Source organism: Vombatus ursinus, unplaced genomic scaffold (genome assembly GCF_900497805.2).
Source record: "Vombatus ursinus unplaced genomic scaffold, bare-nosed wombat genome assembly UNPS02015175.1, whole genome shotgun sequence".
Taxonomy (NCBI): domain Eukaryota; kingdom Metazoa; phylum Chordata; class Mammalia; order Diprotodontia; family Vombatidae; genus Vombatus; species Vombatus ursinus.
Window position 1 is genome coordinate 12,171,055 of NW_020954953.1, and position 23,131 is coordinate 12,194,185.

At 39.2% G+C, this 23,131-nt stretch overlaps 1 protein-coding gene across 5 annotated transcripts in view; it reads left to right on the plus strand.

Moving 5' to 3' along the window:
* Positions 1-11,432: 11,432 nt before the first annotated feature.
* LOC114031547 (protein quaking) overlaps positions 11,433-23,131 on the plus strand; it is a 197,685-nt gene continuing 185,986 nt past the window's right edge. For 2 of the 5 annotated variants that reach the window (XM_027846694.1, XM_027846696.1), the window contains exon 1: positions 11,435-11,858. In XM_027846694.1, the coding sequence (XP_027702495.1) occupies positions 11,717-11,858 (142 nt within the window). In that variant the 5' untranslated portion in view covers positions 11,435-11,716. Of the gene's footprint in view, positions 11,859-23,131 lie in introns of all 5 variants that reach the window. The other 3 variants (XM_027846692.1, XM_027846693.1, XM_027846695.1) reach the window with 2 other exon arrangements.

A 23,131-nucleotide genomic window follows, 5' to 3' on the forward strand; every position in this document is an offset into this window, starting at 1 on the left:
TATACAGATCCTAAACCACACATCCATAACTTGACATGCACTATATATTTGCTTAAAAAATTCAGGACTGCTAGTCTTAAAAATCAAACTAGCAAACAACCAATTTTATGGGATTTTGATTTGTCGCATTGTTTGGATTCAAGGGAAGAACAATGCATTTCTGTAGGATTTTGAAATTTGATATATTGAGGACCACAAAGGTATCATCATAATTTTATATTTTTAAAATGCATAAAGATAGTATAGGAGTTGCTTGTTAGTAGCATTGAGTGTCAAGTATATGAGAATATAGATATGAGGCGTCATTCTTCATGAGACTCATAATAGGCTATACTGAGAATGTTAGAAGTATGAGTCTTTCTGCTATATGTTTTAGTGTTTTTTTTTCACATTAGAAAATATTTATTACCAATAAAAAATAACATGAGAATTAAAGGACTTGGGTGGAACTGTTTTACTGAGTGAAGTCCTGTTTTCTATGAATCAGGCATGTGATCTGAATAATGTCGAAACACTGCTGACTAGAGAGGGTAAAGTCTGGGTCTAATATCTGACTAGTGCGGCATATATAAATGGGTCTACCACTCTCTCTCCATCACTTTAAGTTGCCACCCAGAGAAGAGAGGCTGTAGGAAGAAAAGGGGAATAGTGTTACAAGCAGGCCAGTTGATAAAGACGTTGAAGGCTAGGAGCTGAGTAGAGAAGAGTAGAGCTGACAGCCAGCATTTCTTCAAACTCCCTGTGGTACTACTTTCCATCTTCTCCTCCTTTACTTCTTACCTTATGGTAAAAGCCTTTTGGCTTTTATTGCCTCCCATTTTCCCTCTTACTCCTTCAAATCTCCACCTGGCCAAAAAAAGGTGCCAGTCTTTGAGAAAGCAACATTCTATGTCTGTCCCTGCTTCCTTTTGCATTTTCACACCACCACTGAAATCCAGTCTCACACTCTAAATATAGTGCACACATTGCAGAACTGCTACACAAAAAAATAAGTGTTACTCATTTTACTATGCTACATTTTATTTCCATCTTAAAATGATGCTTACTACCAATAAGCCAAGTAACAAACAGCAGAAATTAACGTCAGCTAATCAAGCTGTTTGATCCAGACCTATAAAACTTAACAAAAGCAAACTTTTACAGAGAGACTGAGACTAAGTAATTAAAAATAGGTGAAGAGTGATGGAAACAAATATGTGGTATCAGTAATACTTGTGCAGTTCACACAAAGGAAAACATCTAGGTACCCAGATCTGGGGACAAAAATAATTTGCATGTACAAGTCCTAGCATAGTCTTTTAAGCCATATCATATCACTTTTTCCCAAGCTTTTGAATAAATTTGTATTTTATCCATCACAATAAGATCTACATATATTAGAAAAATACTAAAACATGTATAGGTGAGACACTGATTCCCACCCTAGAAGTTATATTTGCTTAGTTTTTATACCAAATATAATGAGATGGCTGGTGCTGCTTTGCATTTATTTTGGAGCTAAAGATACAATAGTTGATATGCATGTGAATTTTCTTTTAACAAGACAGATTTTATTGAAATCTTTTATTTTTTATATCAACTACATTTCCCACTGTATCTCTTCCCATAACCTCTTCTAGAAGGGCTATCCCTTAAAATAAGTAAGAAGAAAGAACAAAAATAAGTTCAGCAAAACTAACCACAACATAGGAAATGCCTGGCATTACATGCAGTGTTACATACCTATGGTCCCCTACTTCCACAAAGACACAGGAGAGGTGTCTTCTACTTTTTCTTTGGGGTTAAGCTTGGTCATTATAATTTTGAAGCACTGTTTTAATGCTCACTGTTCCTTCCATTTACATTGTTGGAGTTATCATGTATAGTGTGTTCTTTACATCAGTTTTCATAGATCTTTTCATGCTTTTCTATATTTGTCATAGCATAAAACATAACAATATCCTATTACACTGTCATATTCCTTTATAAATAACATTTCATACTATCAATCAATATATTATGAGTTGGTCACTTACCCTTCAACCCAGCGATAGCAGTTCTAGGGCTATATCCCAAAGAGATCATACAAATGGGAAAAGGACCCACATGTACAAAAACATTTATAGAAGCTCTTTTTGTAGTGGCAAAGAATTGGAAATTGAGAGGATGCCCATCAATTGGGGAATGGCTGCACAAGTTGTGTTATATGAATGTAATGGAATACTATTGTGCTATAAGAAATGATGAACAGGGTGACTTCAGAAAAACCTGGAAAAACTTGTATGGTCTGATGCTGAGTGAAGCAAGCAGAACCAGGAGAACGTTGTACACAGTAACAGCCACGTCGTGCGATGACTAATGTTGATAAACTTAATCCTTCCCAGCAACACAAGGATCTAAGACATCTCCAAAGGCCTCGTGAAGGAAAATGCTATCCACATTCAAAGAAAGAATTATGGAGTTTCAATGCAGATCGGAGCATACTATTTGTTATTTTTTTCTTCTGTTGAGTTTTGTTTCCTCTTTCTGGTGGTTCCTCCTATTGTTTCTAATTCTTACTTACAACATCACTAATGTGAAAATATGTTTAACAGGAATGTATATGCATAGTTCATATCAGATTGTGGGCCGTCTAGGGGAGGATGGTGGGAAGGGGGGGAGAAAAATTTTAAACTCAAAAGCATATGTAAGTGATTGTTGATAAATCAAAATAAAAAAAAGAGTTGGTCACTGTCTTCTAGGAGTTTCCAATTTAGTTGGAAAGAAAGCATTAAACAACGAATATTTTCAATATTGCAGTGAATAAATGGACTCATTATTGTGGATATGCTGTTTACAAATTGCTGCTCGTTTATGCCATCTCATGCTATACAACTCCTTTGTCTCCTCCCATAAGACCTTGAGGGTGTGTAGCTCATGTGATGTAAGTCTTTTTGTTTGTTAGTTTATCATTATGAGTACCAGTTCAGCTTTCCCTCTGTTATCTTTAGCTTTCACCATGTGACTGGCTCATATTCTTTTTTGATTATCTCCTGAATAATCTCTTTCATGACTTCCTGTGTGCAAGTTGTCATATGATGTAACCTATTTTTGCCCACTGCACATCTCTCTAACTGCCCTTTGAATCGACCAGAATTTTGATTTAAGTTTTACAGGTGTGATTTGAATCTAGGTCTCTTCATGACTACAAGTTCCAAATATACATTCCCTCTCTAGTATACTAAAAATAATACTAACGAATGCCAAAAATTCCTTTACATATTCAAAGTAAAATGATATAATTATCTTAAGATAATAATATTCAAAATTTAAGTTCTAAAGTACAAATTATATTTTAAAATTTGAAATGTCTGAGGCTTTCGTTCAGGGATTTTATAGGTTAAGTGTTTCAGTATAAGAACTCATACTATCTAATATGCTAGCAAAAAGCAATTTCAACATTAGATGTTAATGACACTGTAACACAGGCTCCCTCAGTAACAGGAATTTAAACAGTGTAGTAAGGTAAATTAAAGATACTGAATTAGTTGTGAAGATGGGAAATATGGCTATATGGGCAAAAATTTTAAAAAGGCTTCTACAATCCAGGAAAATTGAAGAAAACATTCTCTACCCTGAAGAAGGTTATACTTTGGAAGAATAGAAGTCATTGTTTTATAGGGGTAAAAACACATAGAGAGAATTTGGATTTGAATCCTTCGTTCTGCAACTTACTCTGTGTGGCCTTGGGCAAGTAATTTCATTTCTTGGGGTCTCAATATTCACTATAAAATGAGGGGGTCAGATCACACGATCTATTACAAAAGAATCAAGTCAAGCATTTATTAAGCATTATGTGTCAGCCACTGTGCTAAGCACTGGGGATACAATGAACATTCTCTTATTCTCAAATCTATTAAGCATTCACACTAATCTGAATCCATACTAGCAACTGAGAATTTTGCAGAGTTCAACCATATTTTGCACTGCCTGTTTTTTTTTTTAAACCACAGCATGTTCTCTTTCCTTCTGACCTCCTTGAGGTCAGGGATTTTTTTTTACATTTTCAAACAGCATAGTGATTCATATATGTTAGGTGCTTAATAAATATCTAACAAGAATAACACTGAAAAAGATAGGATAAGGTTTGGGTCCACATCAATAGAGCGAGTAGCCTCACTGATGAAGTAAACAGATTCATCACATGATTTAATTTCTGCATTATTTTTGATGATGACGTGCTATTAAGAAAAAAATTCCAAATTTTGGTATTTTTGTTTCTTTTATTCAATACAATAAATGATGTCCTAAGACTTGCTTTGCTCAGGCTATTTATTTTACCTAAAGGTCTCTTTAGAGGCAGCTGATAGTATAGTGGAGAGCACACTGGGCCTGAAGTCAGGAAGATCTGAGTTCAAAGTTGACCTCACACATTTCCTAGCTGTGTGACCCTGAGGAAGTTACTTAGTCTTTGCCTCAGATTCCTCAATTGCAAAATACATACCTGACTGGGTTGTTGTGATTGGCACAGAGTAGGGATTAAATAAATGCTTATTTTCTTCCTCCTCCCCTAAAGGAATCAGGAATTTCATATTTATAAAAAGATTAAGAGGAAACCTTTTGTTATTTTCTAATTTAATTCAGTTTAACAAAAATGGAATACCAATGGGGTATGTTAACAAAAATAGTTTCTAACTGAAAATCTTGTACTGCTAAGGGTTGGAAGCCATGGAAGCAATTCATAATTATAAGTGAACTCATCCCCCTGATAGCAGCATCCTCAGACAATGACGAAGGTTGGCCTTTTTGCCCAACTCTGGAATAAAGTAATGTGGTCAGACTAATGAAGATAAGGGAGTAGACAAATTCAAAATTTCCACCTTAGTTTCCTTTTCTTGAAAAATCCACGCATGAGAGTTGGTTACAGCTTTACATCTTGAAGGTAGAATCAGGGGGCAGCTATGTGGTACAGCAGATAAGCGCTCCAGCCCTGCAGTCAGGAGGAACTGAGTTCAAATTTGAGCTCAGACACTTGACACTTACTAGCTAGCTGTGTCACGTAAGGTCCCCCTCCCCACAACTGCCTCTACAATCAGACTGACATGTTGACTGGGTGTTCAGAAATCAATTTTTAATATGGTTGAAAAAAATAAAATTGACTCAAAAATATCAATTCACGGGCTGCATCTAGATGTACACATGGCCTGTATTCATGCAGGAACTGAAAATATTTGCTATGACCTTTTATTTTCTTAGTCTACTAAATACAAGAAATGAAGTAGGAAGGTTAATGGCATTTAAAAAAGGAGGGCTAGTGTAAATATTCTGTGCCAGATTAATTTCTTTTCAATTTTAATGATTTGAAAAAATAACAGTCCCTACCTTCAAAGAGCTTCAATTCTATTGGGAAGAAATATCAAGTGGACATATATGAAAATATAGTATGAATTCTAAGTAATTTTTTGGGGGGGATGAGGAGGGATATCAACCACTAGGGCAAATGTTAAAGACCTCTGGTAGGACACTGTACTTGAATTGAAGGGGACTAGGGATTTCAAGTGGCCAAAAGAGAGGGAGAGCACTACAGGAATGGGAAATGGAATTATCATGTAAAGAGAACTAACTGGCTGCAGTGTAGCGTAGGTATAATGTGAAATCACTCCAGAAAGATGGGCTGGAAGCAAATTGCGAAGAATTTACTTGCATGCTGTAACAGAAGAGTTTGTCTTTTATCCCAAAGGGTAAAAGAAGCTACAAAGTTTCTTGAATGACAAGGTTAGACTTGGAATATCAGTTTGGTAGTTTTGTGGAAGATGAATCGGAGGCAGGGAGATGAATTAGAAGACAATTAGAATAGTCCAAGTAAGAGGTGAGAAGGGCCAGAAGAAGGAGTCAGAGTAAGAGACGTTGTGGCAGCAGAATAGTGGGGACTCAACACTTAACTGATTATTTATGGGGGTAGGAAGAACAGCGGATTCTTGACGTTATCTTTAGGTTCCACAGGACATAAGTTTTATATAGCCTCAGTCAATCAACAAACGTTTCTTTAAACATCTACTATGTGCCAAGTACTAGGTGACTTGGATGCAAACGCAAATTAGTACCTGCCCTAAATGGTGGCAAATCTTCACTCTCTAAAGGTGGATTTTTATTTTTTTACACAATTCAAAGTCATTCAGTGCCAAATTTCAGAATTCATAAGACATCAAATAGGTAAGATTGGTTTTCAATTAAAAAATGAGACTATAAAGTAATGATTACCCTTTCTTGGCTGACTCAGAAATTACTTCTGAAGGCAACTCTCAAATAGGGGTCTAGTTCTCCTGAATGGCTCCAGTCTTTTTGGGGTTTACCCTGTATGGCAGCCTTTCCGAATGTCAATCCAATAGCATTACTTCGTAGTCATATCCTCAGTTGTTATTCATGCAGATAGTAGTAAGTTATGCTGGTTGGTTAGAAATGCAACAGTCCAGAGGTGAAGGGCTGTGCCTTGTATAAGGACCAATTGGAGGTATTTCATAAATGTCCTACAAGAAAACTGTAGCTGGCAATGTCCTGGGGAAAAGGCTGGTAAAACTGCAACAGCAGTGAACTGGAATCTGGGTTCTATTTCCACATCTGCTGCTCACTTGACTGGGACCTGGTGCAAGTCACCTCACCTATCTGGGGTTTAATTACCTCTTCTGCAAAATGAAAGGATTGGGGTAGATGATCTCTTTAAGTCCTTTCCAGTTCCAACATTCTATGAGTTAATATTTTTGAATTCTCTTTGGTGTAGTTTTTATACATAGGTGCTCAATAAATATTTGTTAAGTGAATGCTAACCCTTAGTCATTTTTCCCCAAATAGATTAATAATTAATAGTAACTAAAGTTAGACACCTTTAAAAAATCTCTCCTTGAGACAACCACCCACCAACTAAACTTGGAAATCTGAAAGAGCACAACAAAAGAAAGCACAGTAAATTTCTAGCATTGAAAGGGTCATATTTTTTCTGATGTTATAATGGTAGTACTTGAGGATGAATGGTAAGAATAAGAATAGGAACTGGATCTACCATTTCATTAGAATAGAGAACTTTCTGTGAAGGAACTCTTAGCAGTGCAGATTGTTACTTTCTCAGCAATTAATACTCTTAAAGTTGCCAGGAGCTTTTCAGGGGTAGAGTGATTTGTCCATGGTCATATGATCAGAGCTGGGAATTGAACTCCGGTCTTCCTGGAACCAACGCCAACTCTGTGGTAAGCCGCAATGGTTCTCAATCTTAAGAAGGGTGATAAAATAATTTATCATCAATAATTATTAACTTCCTACCCTAATTCTGCTAGACTAGGACAGGCATATAGAAACTAAATATAAATGAAGGTTTATTTATCTTTTAAACCCACAACTTTTTGATCAAAAATTACAACTCTTGGGGGCACCTAGATGGCTCAGTGGATAAAGCTCCAGCCTTGGAGTCAGGAGGACTTGAGTTCAAATTTCAACTCAGACACCTGACACGTACTAGCTGTGTGACCTTGGGCAAGTCACTTAACCCCAATTGCCTCACCAAAAACAAAACAAACAAACAAACAAACAAAAAAACTACAACTCTGGATCATTTGGCCCAAATCTTAACTGGGTCATTGAAAAGGTGGTATTTTTTTTTTCTTCCAAAGGGATCTATAGGTCTTTAAAATTTGGGGGAAAATTAAATATTTGAAAATAAAATTTAACTACTTTACCAAGCTGATTGCAGCAAATAAAATATCTTGATTAAAAAAAACCAAACAAACCAATTACAGACCTTTTAAGGGAAAACACATTAACAGAAGTCAAGAGAATAGACAAATTTGAAATGCATCTGTTACCTATTATCCAAAATTTAAATGCCAAAGTACCTTTTAATATTCAAACTTAATTGAAATAAACGTTATACTTCAAATGTTACATAATGAATATTGTATGAAATAATATATGCCAACCCTGTAAGAAGCCGACTAACTAATTCATCCAAATTAAATGTAACTCCGGAATGGTCATTTTAAAGTCTCTGTTTTACTTTTTAAATACGATATGCACTCTAAGTGATTTATAATAAAACATAGTTTCAGATTAAGAGGCTGATACCTAACCTATAAGCTGAAAGAGAACTTCAACATTATATTCTGCTCTGTCCTTTTTTTGAAATATACTTGAAAATGTTCAAAATCTGTGGTATTTTGTAATAAAGAGTTCAGACGGCTCCGTGCTCATTGCAGTTATCTTTGAGAGGTTTGTAAATATAAATGCTAGCTGTTTTGCAATTCAAAATCCCTACCATGCTTTACTGGATTATCTCAGTGGCACTTTTTATTACTGAATGCTGATGCCATTATAAAACAATAAATTCCAACCACTGTATTTACAATGCCATAACATTCCATTTATTTTATAACTGCTGTACTCATACTTCCGTATGCTAGATTACTGACTTTCAGGGTAACGGAAAAATGCAGACATACGTATCTTCTACCTAAAGAAGCACTTCCTTAATGCCCGGACAAGATAATATTAAATAGTAATGATACTATGTCAGTCATAACAAAGATCTTTTTTTTTTCCATCCACAATTGCTTCCTATGTAGTCTGCCCATTTATTGTCATTTTATACTTCTGAGCTACATTCAGCTTAGTGGGTGTGTGTACACGTATAATAGACATAGGAATTGCAAGTCTACCAGTAACCTTCATTCCTTCCCATCCCTTTCTCCGCCACTTCATTTTTATTCTTTTTGCCCTTTGCTTTGGGATGGGAAGGAGAAAATGACCAAAAAAAAAAAAAAATCCCTAAGCAAGCAAAATAAAAACAACAACAACAACAACACTGGTGGGGCTTCATAAATGGAGCGAATGCCAAGGCTGAAACCACGACCAGGAAATGCTCACAGGAAAATAATTTATTTGCATCGATGATGAATAAATTACAGCACAGTGCATTAGTAACATACGTGAGGAGACAAGTCAGCTCCTCCATCTCGGTTACCTCGGGGGATCCCAGCCCAGGGGAAATTGGGGTGAGGGGGGGTGGGAAGGATACTGCAGCCTGACTTTCCCAGTCCGCTACCGAACAAGAAGCCGCAAGAGCAAAGGGCCGGACGATTAGCGAGAGCCCGCGGGGCGCCCAGAGCCTAACTGGGGGCAGTCTCTCGGAGGCAGCCCGGGGCAGGGTCTAAGCTGCGCCGGGCACTGGCCAGGACTCCCACGACAGGGCTGGGTATAGCCGCGGAGTGTCGGCCCAAACGAACCCCACCCCGAGGTGGTGGTGGCCGAAAATAGCCGGCGGTTTGCCAGAACCGTTTATCCTCCGACCCCGGTCAAGAGACGAAATCGATCCCCGCGAGCTTCGGCCAGGCACGAGCACCTGCCCGGGACACCCACCTTAACAGAGACCGACTCCACTCACCTCATCCCACGCAGGCGCATAAATTAAAGAACCCCACCCCACTCTCCCCCACCCTACTCCTCTAGCTTTCTCCACCTCGGACAGTAGGAGGGGCCAAGAAAGAGCCCAGGAAAGGGGCGTGACCAGCCAGCTACCAAATCCTTTCCTCAGTAGCCGTCGGCTCCTTGCTGCGCACGCGCCTTCGGAACTTACAGCTACGTGCCCAGACCACGTGACGCCCACCCCGACGGGCCCCCAGCGAAGCAAGGGGAGTGTTTCTTTTTGGAGAAACGAGTTTTTATTTTTTTTTTTTAAGTACAATAAAAACAGGACGCCGACCAGCGAGCTCGCGCACGCGCTCAGCGAGGCTGGGGGGGCGGGGCGACGACGCTAGCGCGGCAGGTTCCGCAGGAAATTCCTCCGTCGGAGTGCACGAGACGCCCCCCTGCACTACGCGACCACAAAGGTCTACGCTCGCAAGTCCCCGGTGACCACAAATAGCTTAACGCGCGCGCGCGAGGCTGAGAGCGCGCCAAAGGCTAGCAGGCAGGCCGGCGGGCTGGGACGAGTGGCAACTGTGAGACGTGGGAGCCGCGTGGAGAAAGGGCACTCACAAATAAATGCGAGGAGCCTATGAGATGCAGACAAATGCCACCGCCTGTACCAGATCGCGCCCCCCCCAGCCCCCGTGTACTCTGCACAGCGTGAAAACACATAGCTTCTTACTCCTACGTACACATATTCCCCTCTGCCATTCATGCCAGGCGCAGGAGTGGGCCCAGTCCACAGCGGCCTCGAGGGAGAGCTTCGGCACTCCCCGACAGGGAGCTAGACAAACTGGGACAGCCGAGGCGGCCCCGGCACCTCTCTTCGTTTCTTCGTTGGGAAACACCCCGCTTCACAGCACACAGCTACGTAGCTCTTCCACCCAATCTGCACTCCCCCCCCCCAGCCCCAGTCTTTCTCAACCATCCCCGCGTGGAGGAAGGGGGGGAAGCAGCGAGGCTTGCGTGTGAGGGGGAACCCCGCCTCCCCCTCCCGAGTTCCGCGCCTCGCGCTCGGACCCCCGAGCTCGGCTTCGGCGGGGCTGCGCCCGCGTGCCCTTCCCTCTCCCCTTCTTTCTTTCCTTCCTTCCCTCCCTCCCTCTCCCCAATCCCCTTCCCACCCCAAATTCCTCTTTTTCTACCCCCTCGTCCCACCCCACCTCATCCCCCGGGGGAGAGGGAGGCGCCGAAAACAACTCCAAGGCCCGGAATAGAGAGGGCAGAAAGGGGTGAGCGGGAGGGCGAGAGGGAAGGGAGGAGCGGGTGCGTGAGGGTGTGGGGAAGACACCGACCGAGTCTCGGATTAACGGCCGCTTTCCCCTTCCTCCCCTTCGCCCCGCCCCGCCTGGGTCTCCTCGCTGTACCCCCTCCCTTTCCTCCCCCTCCCCTCGAGTGTCTCTCTCTTTCTCTCCCCTCCCTTTCCTCCTCCCCCTCCCCTCCCCTTCCTCTCTACCCTCCCCCTGCCGTCGCCGCCGCCGCCGCTGCTGCCGCCGCTGCTGGCAGCGCCGCCTGAACTGAAGCGAACTCCACAGCCAAGTGAGTGAGGAGGAGGAAGAGGAGGAGAAGGAGGAGGAGGAGGAGGAGGAGGAGGAAGGGGAGGAGGAGGAGGAGCGGGAGAGTCAGTGCGCGGCGGCAGCAGCGGCAGAGGCGGCAGCGTCGGGGACCAGCCCAGAGAGACCCCGAGCCCGCGGCAGAGGCGGCGGCGGCGGAGCAGGCAGCAGCAGCCTGAGAGAAGCCAAACGAGCAGCCCCAGCAGCAGCGGCAGCAGCAACCACAACCCCGGCGGCGGCGGCTCCTCCTCCTCCTCCCAGCGAAAGCGGTTCCCCCAGCGCCCAGAGCGGGGCCCCGCGGAGATAACCCCTCCTCCCCCCTCCCCACCCCGCCGGCACTCGTGAGGGGACGGGCTGAGCTGGGCAGCGGAGGCAGCACCGGGAGCGGCGAGCGGCGGGAGGAGGAGGAGGAGGAGGACGAGGACAAGGCGGCGGGAGCATAGGCGGCGGCGGGAGCGGCGGCTCCGGGACCCACGTTGTGGGAGCAGCGGCCGCGGGAGGGAAAAGTGCCTGCGGGGGGTGGGGGGGGCAGAGCGGGCGGTTCGATTTCCTGCGCTGTGGGGACAGTCGGCTTCCCCCCCTGCCCCCCCGTCTCCTCCTCCTCCTCCTCTTCCTCCCGTCCCCTTCCTTCCCCGCTGCGGGCGAAGATTGCAGACCCTCCCGGAGCAGCCCCCGGCTTCTTGGGGCTCGCCCCCCCGCCCCCTGTGCCCCCCTTTTCTTCCGTGGCGGCGGGCGGTGTGAGCTGCGGGGCTTGGAATATGGTCGGGGAAATGGAAACGAAGGAGAAGCCCAAGCCGACCCCAGATTACCTGATGCAGCTGATGAACGACAAGAAGCTCATGAGCAGCCTGCCCAACTTCTGTGGGATCTTCAACCACCTCGAGCGGCTGCTGGACGAAGGTAAAAGGCTCCCCCCGCCTCCCCCCCCAGCCTGGTTCCCCGTTTTTGCCTCGGCGGCACCGCCGCCTCTTCCTGAGCCCCCCGGGGCTGGGGGGCGACTTGGGGAGAGCACGGCGTCCCGAGGGCGGACGGCGGCGGGTCGAGGCCCAGGTCCTGTTTGCCCCAGGGGGCTTGGCCCGAGCGGCTTCGAAGCTCCGGGAAAGTCTGGGGGGCACTTGGGAGGGCGGGGCCCTTGGAGAGCCGGGCGATGGGGCCGGGGTCCTGGGCTAGTGCGGGGCCTGACGAAGGGCAGCCCTGCCTGGAGGTTGTGTTCGGGAAGCTCCTGGGGAGCTGTGGAAAACTTGGTTTGGAGGACCGAGGGGCCGGGGCCCTGTCCGGCCGCTCCCCATCTTTTTCCAGTCAGTCAACCCCCAGTTTTTTGTTTTTCAATCCCTCTAGTTGCTTTGGGGAAGGGAAAGCGGCAGCAGGAGGACCGACCCCGTCCCGATCCCCCGCTTCCCCCCTCCCCCCGCCGCCCTTGCGGCTTGGAGTCTGATTTTTAGAAAAATGGGAAAACCGAGAGGGTAGTGGCGGCGTGCCTTTAAAGCCGGAGCCTTTTACCCAGTGAAGTGGCCTCTCCGGAGCCCGGCGCCGGACCCCCGGACCGCGGGGGGAAGGGGGCGCGGGGCCCCGCGTGTCTCCTGGTGTCCCTTCTGCCGCCGAGCCCTTTCCCTCTCTTCCGAAAGGGAAGTTTGACCTAACCTTTTCGAAACAGATCCTGCCCGTTACTACCCATGCCTTGCTCTGCCTGGTGGAATTCCTGGCAGATTAGGGCGGAATTCAGTTTAAAGTCTGTAGAGCTTGCAAATGTTCCACGAGAAGTTACCAAGTGGCGTTTCTTTGTTTATACTTAGACAGAAATGCCACCGGAGAGGTGCTAATTTGACTGAAGGGGGGGGAGGACAAAATGACAACTGAGCATTTTGTCCTTTTTGATTTGAGGAAACGAAAACCATTCGAGTTTAACTTCACTTTTTGGGGAGGGGAAAGTCAAATGAGAGGTGAAAATAATGTGCCTGAAGGCGTTGTCGTGCTGGATAGAGGAGGGGGTTCTGGAAAGGAAGCAGCAGGCAGTTTGGGGGACCGAGGTTGAGAGCAGAAGCTATAGTTAGGGATCCAAAGAACGGCTCTGGCCAACCCAAGTTTGGAGCTTTGATTTCTCTTGTGGAGTTTTATGGACGCGGTGAAAGAAGATGGTTGTTGGATGCTTTATGGAAATTGAGTAGCAAAGAGATTGGTGATTAAGAAAATTTACCGGTTGTTTAAAGAGAACAAAATTAAGGATAATAAAGATGAACATTGGATTTTTAAAGTTTCAGAAACATCTCGAGTTTATTTAAATTTATATAAAGTATCCTACTGAGGAGTATGGGAGTGGGAGGAAACCCAGTCAGTTTTGAGTGTCACTAAAGAACAAAAGACCGGAAATGTCCCTTGTGATAAAAAATGGGTAAAGAAGAATCTGAAAGGCCTTTGTAGTCCTGGAAATCACGGAACTACTAGCAATATTTAAACGCATTATAATGACTGAGATTTTTTTTTTGTTTAAATTTGTTTTTTAAAAACAGACATTCAAATTGGCTTTTTCCACTCTAAATAGAATCATCTAACCTGTGAGTGTTTAGAAGTACCGGAAAAGTTAAACTGTCCCTTTAAGTATTTCTGCTTTTTCCTATTTGTGTTGGCAGTTGAGTGGAAGAATTGTGGAGGCAGAAAACTTTCTGGAATGTCCAAAAAAAAAAAAAGTTTCAGAACTCTTAAGTTGAGTCTTTCCCAATGTGAGCACTAAGGGGCGCTAGTTATTTTTTTCTTGAGGAATGTTAGCTTGCAGAATTGATAAGATTTCCCATAATCTTTGTTCTAAATTGATTTGTTGAAATTTTGAAAATCCTATCCACTATGCATAGAAATGTTTCATATAGATAATTGGCACAGATTTTGTTAAAATTCATTAAAGACTTCCTACGAATTGAAATAGTCTCTTGAGATTTTCATCTTGGCAAATTTAAAGATTAAGTTTTGTGATTTCAGGAATGAATTTTCTGGAAATAGTGCGTTTTTTACTCGAGTTATATTTTAGGATGAATCAAGTAAGGCATTGCAATCGAAGAGATGTAAAAGGAGATAAAAATGATCTAAGACAAAGTTGTACCAGTATTTTGTGATTGTTTGCTAGTGGTTTCATGTTATAAATTCAAATTTAATTTACAAACTTTTCAACAGAATATTGAACACAATTATGAGAAATCTCAATACTTAAGGAATATTTCTGAAAACATTTTTTATTGTGCATAACAAGAAAAAAGCAAAATACTAATAGAACTTGCATTTTAACATGAATTTTCAAAAGCCTTTCAATCTATTAAGTATTTTTAATCTTTGCTAAATCATAAACAATACTTTACAATTAGCTATTGCTTGTTAACTTTTGCCTCTTTAAATCCTAAAAAAAAAAGTTTGGGCACTGAAAATTAATAAACCTAGAGAAACAAAGTTTACCTTTTTTTTTCTTCCATTTTTCCTGATTTGGAAATGGAAGCAAACACTGGGTTTTTTTCCTCTTAATTTTAAAGGTTGAAAATCACAATTTATCTTTAAAAAAGATCTTTCCTTCTGATGTTTACTAAAATAATAACAATCAAGTTTAATCCTAAAGTATCACTTTGAATCTATTCTGATTTATAATTTCTTCAAATCCCCAGTGTAAAGATTTCATTTACATGGTAACAAGCATGTTTAAAATGGACAGCATAATGACTAAGAAGTTAAATTGTTTTTAATCAGACCAGCCCAAATCTGCCGGAAAAGGGGCTTTTCCTTAGTGTGGAATAAACACTTTCCTGCAATTGTTAGAAATGTTAAACTTAACCAGAATCTAAATTGATTTTTTTCTGAGTGTAAATTGATATATACATGTACTATGCATATCAATCTTAACTATTTCTGAAATACTTAACATGTTTTTTTTTTCTGTGAAAATACTTAAATGTGACTTTAGGCGGTTCTTGTTTCCTTTGATGTGTTTTTAATTGTTTCAAACAAATTATTTTTGTCAAGACTCTGTGGTTAGGATTTATTCTTACTTTTGTTCCAAAACAAGTTTTTCATATGCAGATAAAAATGCTTTTTTGTTTCTGTAAGATTAGTGAAGAAAGATAGTGAATTTAATAAATAAAACAAAGTAGTTCCAGTAGTTTGCGATTTTACTTGACTTGTATAGAAAAATCTTGCAGTAGAGCATTAAGCATTTTAATTTTTAGGCTTAAAATTGCCAATGATTAATATTTTAAAATAGCTTGGCTGTTTTGTGAGTATGTGTATTTTATAATAGTCATTCAGTTATGTAACTAATTATGAAAACCTTGGCACCCTTAAGAAAAACTTAGAACAAGTTTATTTTGGATTAATTTATACTGTCTATAAAATATTATGCAGAATTTGGGTCCCTGGAATTTATTCATAAGTAGTATTGTCAGAACTTAGTGGTCAGATTGATTCAACCTAGAGCTGCAGTTTTTGCAGTAAGATGTTCAAATTACTATAGACTGAAAAACTGCTTGAATCTAACTGTGTTTGGAACAGATATAAAAGCAGAGAAATAACGTATGTTTTATTGGCCTTGTCATGGAGGTAGTTTTCAAGTGGAAAGGAATTTGTCCATTAGGAATACTAATTGTGATAAAATTTAAAACATTTACTTCTTTGTGAAAGACCTTGAAAACAATTAAAACATGCTAATTTTATAAAGTTTTAAATTAGAGGATTGAACTAAGTTGGGGAACATCAGATTGGCAGACTAAAACTTGGAAATGAGACAACTCTAGGCTATTTATGGAGGGCAAAGGAAAAGCCACTAATTGACAAGTTTTTTTAATCCATCATCGTATTTGGGGGGGAGGGGGAAAAACTGCTGACAACCATAGAAAAGTCATTTACATGTAATAGGAAACATTGTATAGCCCCTAATAATCTTTCAATTTTTGATTATTTGAAAAAGTGTTTATGCATGTGAGAATGCCATATGCAATAAGAGTACTTAGAAGAAAAGAAAAAAAAATCAACTTAAAACTTTATTAATGCCTACTACTATTAATGTAAGGTGATGTAAGTACTGGGTATATACAGAGAAAAGATAAAATCCATCCTATACTAGACTTATTTAAACATTCAATTTTTATTTGTCAATGTTTTTTAAATTGAACATCCTTCTGACTTAGTACACCAGTTTGAATTGAATTTTTTTCCCATTTCAGAAGAAGTGAACAGAATTTGCACTTGAGTGTTCTCAAACTTTCCATTTAATTTGTATTTTGATGTTCCATCGATAATGCAGCCTTTTTTTAAATAGTTGAATTGCAATGTCATGTAATTCATCAGACTATCTTAAGTATTTAACGTATATTGTCACGATTATACTTATTGTTTAATCCAATACTTAGAATCACAATGATGGTTATGTAAAACAACAATATTGCATCCTCTTGAAATTCTTTTCAGAGACGTTACTGTCCCCCACCGCTTAACTCTAACGCAAAAGTGTTGGTTGTTAGCATTATATATACACCTGTACTTACATGTATGTGTGCATAAGCACTCAGAAGAGAAAAATGAAAATCAGAAGCATAGGAAGCTACTTTTACTCTTGCAAATTATAATAACTTGTGATAAAGATATAACTGATGTTAAATAAAAAATCTATTTAGGAACTAAGATTGTTTTTATACAAAAAAACTTTAAAAGTTATAGTAAGAGGAAGAATAGTAACCTATTAGGTTATTAAAAAATGATATTTTTCTTGTTACCCAGGAGGTGTCAGCAGCTGTATAGAAAGTGAAAATCAAAAGGGAAATGCTTTGACAGAATTTATTTTATCTTATAGGTTATAGTAATTCAAAGTATTTGAAGTTGAAGTTTTAACTCCCCTATGTAAAGCAAAAACTGTACATATAGAATATCCATACGAACTAGTGAGACTGAATTAGGTCTGCCTTCCTATTGATGAATTTAAACCGTTTGCTACATTGAAGAACTAGTAAAAATTGATTGTTCTATGTTTACATAACATGATTGAGATAATATCAAAGGAATAGGGTCATTTATAGGTGAGAAGATTGGTTTTTACAATATGATATATAAAGAATGATGATCTGTATTAAAAATGGTGACTAATTTCACTTGTAAATGATTTTTGGTGCTTGTCTTTTGACTGATGGGGTTGACAACTGAAGCTGACTATGTATAGCAGGAATTTGCAACAGAAATAGATGAATTACATTTTTTAAGAAGAGGAGAAAAGCCTTTAATAAAAATGCCCTCTTCCAATCGAATTAAGCATAATTCAGAAGTTTTTTATTGAGGTCACCAAATCTTCTTGCCTCATAACTTATCTTCATATCTGCATTTTAAAAGAGATCTACCCCTCAGAGAATTCATATTGTCATTGAATGATGAAAAATGTCTCTTTTCTGTTTTAAAAAAAAAACCAACCAATGAAACAGTATTTTGTGACATGATGGTTTGATCAGTGAATTTAGAGGGACAATGTTAGATAAGCGGAATTTATGGTTTAATCTACTTCAGTAAGCATTTAAATGACTTTTGGTGCATCTAAAAGGCAAAAGCTTACCCACTGGGTGGGCATCAGGAAACATAGTTAAGTTGTATTTCATTTTATTAATGCAGGACTAATATTTTTTAAACCAATTGATTATGTAATGCTAATGAATGGCATGTGGGCCGTTTTGGAAAATTTGCATTTTGATGGATACGGAAGGAGAATTCTCACATTTTAAAATTTACATAACTGATAGACATACTCTTACTAATGGAATAATGAGAGATTATGAACCTGGATACTTTTTGAGTATGACTGTATATGCAAATTTAAAAAAAATTGAGTTGTTAGGGAATATTTATACCATCTGTGAAACAGCTTATGCTTTTCATCTCCATAAGTAACTTTCAATTAATAGAAAGTTAATTAGTTTCCAATGTAAATCTCTCTATCAATAGCCAAAAATATGTTGGTTACAGCTAGCCAGTTTATCTGTGTTCGAGTTTGACCTTTATTTTTTTTCCCCAGTTAAGACTTTTGATATTTTAAGCAGAAAACAAAAATTAATATTCTAACCTCAATCAAATGCTAATGAATTGTACAGGAAATTCTTCTTAGTAGCTAAATAATATGTTGGATGCTTAGTACATTGGCCAAAATAAATGGCTATAAATTCTAAAACAATATTTAGTTTAGTTTGGTTTTCTGTATCTCTACAGATATTTTCTTTGAAATGTTAATTTAACAGATGTATTATTTTTAGGAAAATTTTGAAATGACATTAAATATTTCAGACTTTTTTGAGAGTTCAAGTTATATATTGTTGCTAGCCGTGAAAAATGGTGACAGTACTTTTTTGGGAGCTGAGGGAAAAGTTCATTCCATTTTTTTTTAAAATGGCTCTGAAAAGGTAAAATCTAATCTTACCACCTAACTTTGTTCCTTGGAAATATGCTTATTTTATGAAACTTCAAAAAAAAAATTCAGAACCCATTCCGTTTTAATCAGTTTGAGTTTTTGAGTGTCTATTGTGTATTTGGCACAAAGCTAAGAAGCATAATAGTTTCTGTTGTCCAATAATTTATTTTCTGAATTTTAAAATACTACCTCAGTTGCAGTACTCATAATTAGATAAAATAAGTTAATTTAGTGCTGGTTTTATGTTCCGGACAGTAAACTGGACTATCTCAAACTTGGAGTAGTGAACTCCCAGAATTGGCATAGATCTTGATTTTTCTTGGTGTTTTTGGGTTACATGGTTTTAAAAAATTCTTTGATTTATAACATGGACTTCATGCCAGGTCCCCATAGTTTTCATTGCTCAGAATGAGGTGAGGTGCATTTAAAATGTGTTGAATTTAGAATTTAGATGTTCAGTTTCACAGACGTTCTTTACCTGCAGTGTAAAAGACACCGTGCTACATTCTTGTGATACAAAGATAAAAATGAAATAGTCTTTGACTTTAAGGTATTTAGAACTTGCTTCTAAATTTAGGGAGATGGTATGTACATAGGGAAAGCAATATGAAAATCAATATGAAAATATGAGTTTCAAGAAACCAAGGTAGGAAATCAGGGAAGTCTTCTTGGAGGAAGTGGCACGTTACCCTGCGCATGGAAAGAAGGTGGTGGTGTTAAGAGGTTATTCCAGGCTTGCTGGACAGCTTGTGTGATGTCACGAAAAATAGATCAGTTTGTCTTGAACATCTAGAGTATGTGAAGGGGAGTAATATGAAATAAGTCTGGAAAAGGGAGGTGGGAACCAGATTGTGGAGGGCTTTAAATGCCAGCCTGAGGAACATGCACATGTAGATATGTGTGTGTGTATTTATCTCTACACATTTCTTTTTTCCTTCTAGAGGCACTAGAGCTGCACTGATCAGGGGAGTGATATACTCAGGCCTTTAGAAAATTATTTTGTTAATTGAAGAACAGATTGGAGGACTATTTAAGATGTTTTAGTAATTCATGGGAGAGCTAAAAAGGTCTGAACTAGGATGATAGCAGTGTTAGTGTAGAAAAGGGCACAAATGTGAGAGATGTTTTAGAGGTACAGTTAATAAAATTTGGACCTGGTGGGGTATGGATTGGGAGAGGGAGGAAGAGGGAGAATCAAGGATGGTGAGGTGTTAAACATGGGTTACTGAAAGTTTGGTGGTGTTCTCAGTAGAGATTTTCGTGATCAGTTATGACTGACTCTTAGCAACCCTATTTGGGGTTTTGCAACCCTATTTGGGGTTTTCTTGGCAACGATATTGGAGTATTTTGCCATTTCTTTTTCCAACTTATTTTACCGAAGAGGTAACTGAGGCAAAACAGGGTTAACTGACTTGCCCAGGGTCACATAGCTAGTAAGTGTCTGAGGCCAAATTTGAACTCGGAAAGATGAATCATCTTGACTCCAGGCTCTTGCTCTATCTACTGTACTGCCTAACTATCCCTTTTCAACAGAGATAAGAAAATGTAAATGATTGGTGAATTTAGGTAGGAAGGTTAGAGTTCTTTTTTTCCCCCTGCTGTTGAGTTTGAAATGGCGTTAGGATGGACATCTAGTATATGGATTTGGAGTCAGAGGACCTGAGTTTGAATCCAGTTAACCTCATTTATATTTCAAGCTTCAGTTTCCTTATTGGTAAAATGGAGATGGTAATATCTACCTACTTCACAGGGTAGTTGTGAGGAAAGAAAGCTCTTTATGACCTTTAGCCTGCTGTGTCAATGAGTTAGTAGCTTTTTTTTTTTTAAGATTTTCTGACTTTTAGTCTTTGTCCAGTGGATGATAAGTAAAATATTCCAACATACTAGGAAAATTTACTATTGTCATTGGAATTGGAAATGCAAAAATGCAAATAATTTGTTTCATAAGTCTGATTTTATTTAATTGGATTTTTTGCACAAGATAGTGTTCATTTTTTTTAAAAAAACGTCTTGTATATTTGTTAATGGAAGTTTTTATTAGACTTAAAAATTTTTCAGTTTTAATTTTTCCTTAGTGAGTATGGAGAGAAATCTGATAGGATGAATGGGGTTGGAGGCATTGTTGTAGAGTGGAAATATCATGTAATTAGGAGTTAGAAGAACTGAGTTCCAGTTGTTCCCCTATCCCTGCCCCCACCGCAAGTTAATTATGATTTGATCTTGGGCAAGTCACTTTAACTTGAGGTTCAGTTTATTCACTCTTAAAATGAGAGTGCATACTTAATAGAATTATTTATACCCCAGAGAAAATGTTTTCAGAAATGCTTTAAATACTATAAAACAATAAAAAATATAAGGTAGTTTTATGATTGCTACTAAGTTAGACTAATCCGTTATTGTGAGAATGAGAAAAGGTAGTGGAAAGACATGGTATTTTTGAAAGGCTCATTATAGTAGAAAGAGCATTTATTTGATGTGGAGCCAGAAAACTTTCTTTAAAATCCTAGCACTGACACTACTTAAGTTCTCTAGAACTTAGTTTCCTCATCTTAAATGATGGGCTTGTATCTATCTCTTAGGTCATTGATCTGACTCCATGATCTGTGTGCTATGTACATTTTTTTGCCTTTGAGAGATTGTTATTGTCGTGGTTTTTTGAAAGTGGCATTTTCGTCTGTTGTCAAAATCGAGAAGAAAGTTGTGAATTACACAAACTTTTTTTAAAAACAAATTTCTGTAACCTGAATTATGTAACATCTAAACTCCAAAGATGTAATGATTTTTTAAACCTTGGTATTTGTTTAAGAGCATTCATTCAAAATTATTCAGCTGTGAATTGTAGAAAATCACATGTATTGGCTTTAACAAATCTCATAGAGTGAATAGATTGCATTATTTAATTGAAACGTATACTAACCTGAAGTTTAGTATACTTGTTGAAAATTTTTCATCTAAAAGTCTTTTAATATTTTTTTGAATAAAAATCTTTTAAAATGCTTTTATTTAGCTCTCTTTCTTCCATAGTAGTTTAGGTGAAAAATTATTTGAGGGTTCTGGTTATTGAAAGGCTTACCATAAATAAAAATATATTTCTAAAAATCCAAATTGGGATTATTTGCTTTGCCAAAGGCTTCAGCTAAGAATTATTTTACCATCTTGTTCTCCAACCCCTTCTACCTAAATAAATAAAATAGTGTTTTATAGACTTATAAGGTATTTTCCTTACAGGAAACCTCTGAAGAAAGATATGGTTGTATTATTATCCCTCCTCCACTTTGCAATACTAATTTACTTAACCTATTTTTTAGTAACACCTATTCCATAAAAATCCCCTGCTGGGGTATCCGTAGAACTTTTTGCATCACTTATGTAGAAAGATAATTTGTTTCTATTTAGAAATGTTGCGTTATACATTTATCAGACTATAATTCTTGGTTTATTGCTTGTCTCTTGAACTACATTTTGAGAAGTTTAATGTTAGTCAATACACTAGAATGTTTTAATGTGGCCATTTGCTGTAGATTGGAGTTTGGTATTTGCCTTTTTCTTTCTTGGACCCCATTGAAGTATGTTTAATTAAAGTACACTAGTAATAATAGTGCACTATGAGCCTTAGTTTCCTTGTCTACAAAATGGGAATAATATTTGGGCAGCTAGGTGGTACACTGTGTAGAGAGCACTGGGCCTGAAATTAAGGAAGACCTGAGTTCAAATGTGGCCTTGGACATTTCCTAGCTGTGTGACCCTGGGCAAGTCACTTAACTTCTGTCTGCCTCATTTTCCTCATCTGTAAAATACGGATAATAATAGCAGCTACCTCACACAGGTTGTTGTGAAGATCAAATAACATAATATTTGAAAAGCGCTTAGCAAATTGCCTGGCACATAGCAGGCGCTTAATAAATTCTTGTTTACTTCATCATCTACCTTATGGATTTTTTTGCTATCAAGGATTTTGTGTACCTTAAAGCACTATACAAATGTTAGAGTTAATAATAAAGATAAAAATTAAATGGTGTTTCATAATAAGGTATTTTCCTTACAGGAAGCCTCTGAAGAAAGATATGATTATTATCCCTCTTTTCCTGATGAGGAAACTGAGGCTCAGTGGTTCATTTACCAGGGGTTATTCAACTTAGTGGCAGAGCTGTGACTCAAATCCAGATAGTTTTGACTCAGTCCAGGGCTCTTCCATGCTATCTCTAAAAATAATTTTACTTATAAAGTGGTTCCATGTCATGGCATCCAAAGTCAGGGTTATAAATAACATCTAGGGATCATAGGATTTAAAGCTGGATGAGACTAGAGGTCATGTAGTCCAACTCCTTCATTTTGTAAATAAAATGAAGCCAGAAAGATTAACTCAAGGTGGGAGTTAGTAGCATAGAGGGGATTCAAACCCAGGTCTTCTGAAGTTCAGTACTCTTAGTGCTCCATAACCATCTAATGTAGGGTTGCAAACTTTTTTGTATACAAAGGGAACTGATAGTGAAACTCCCAGGGTATGTGTGTGTCTACATGTATATATACTCGTGTATGCTGCTAATGGCCAAAACAGGCTATTGCTACTTTTTAGTATAGGGTACTGAAGGCATGCAGATAGCAGAGAGGTATGCTGCCAGACTTTTGAAATATCAGAATATGATAGCAATAGTCTGTGGCAGTTTATACTGCTTTAATTTCAACTAAGTCTGGCTTAGTGACCAACTATTGACAAGGTGACATCTGCATTCTATGAAACTAATTTTGTAGTTTGTAATGT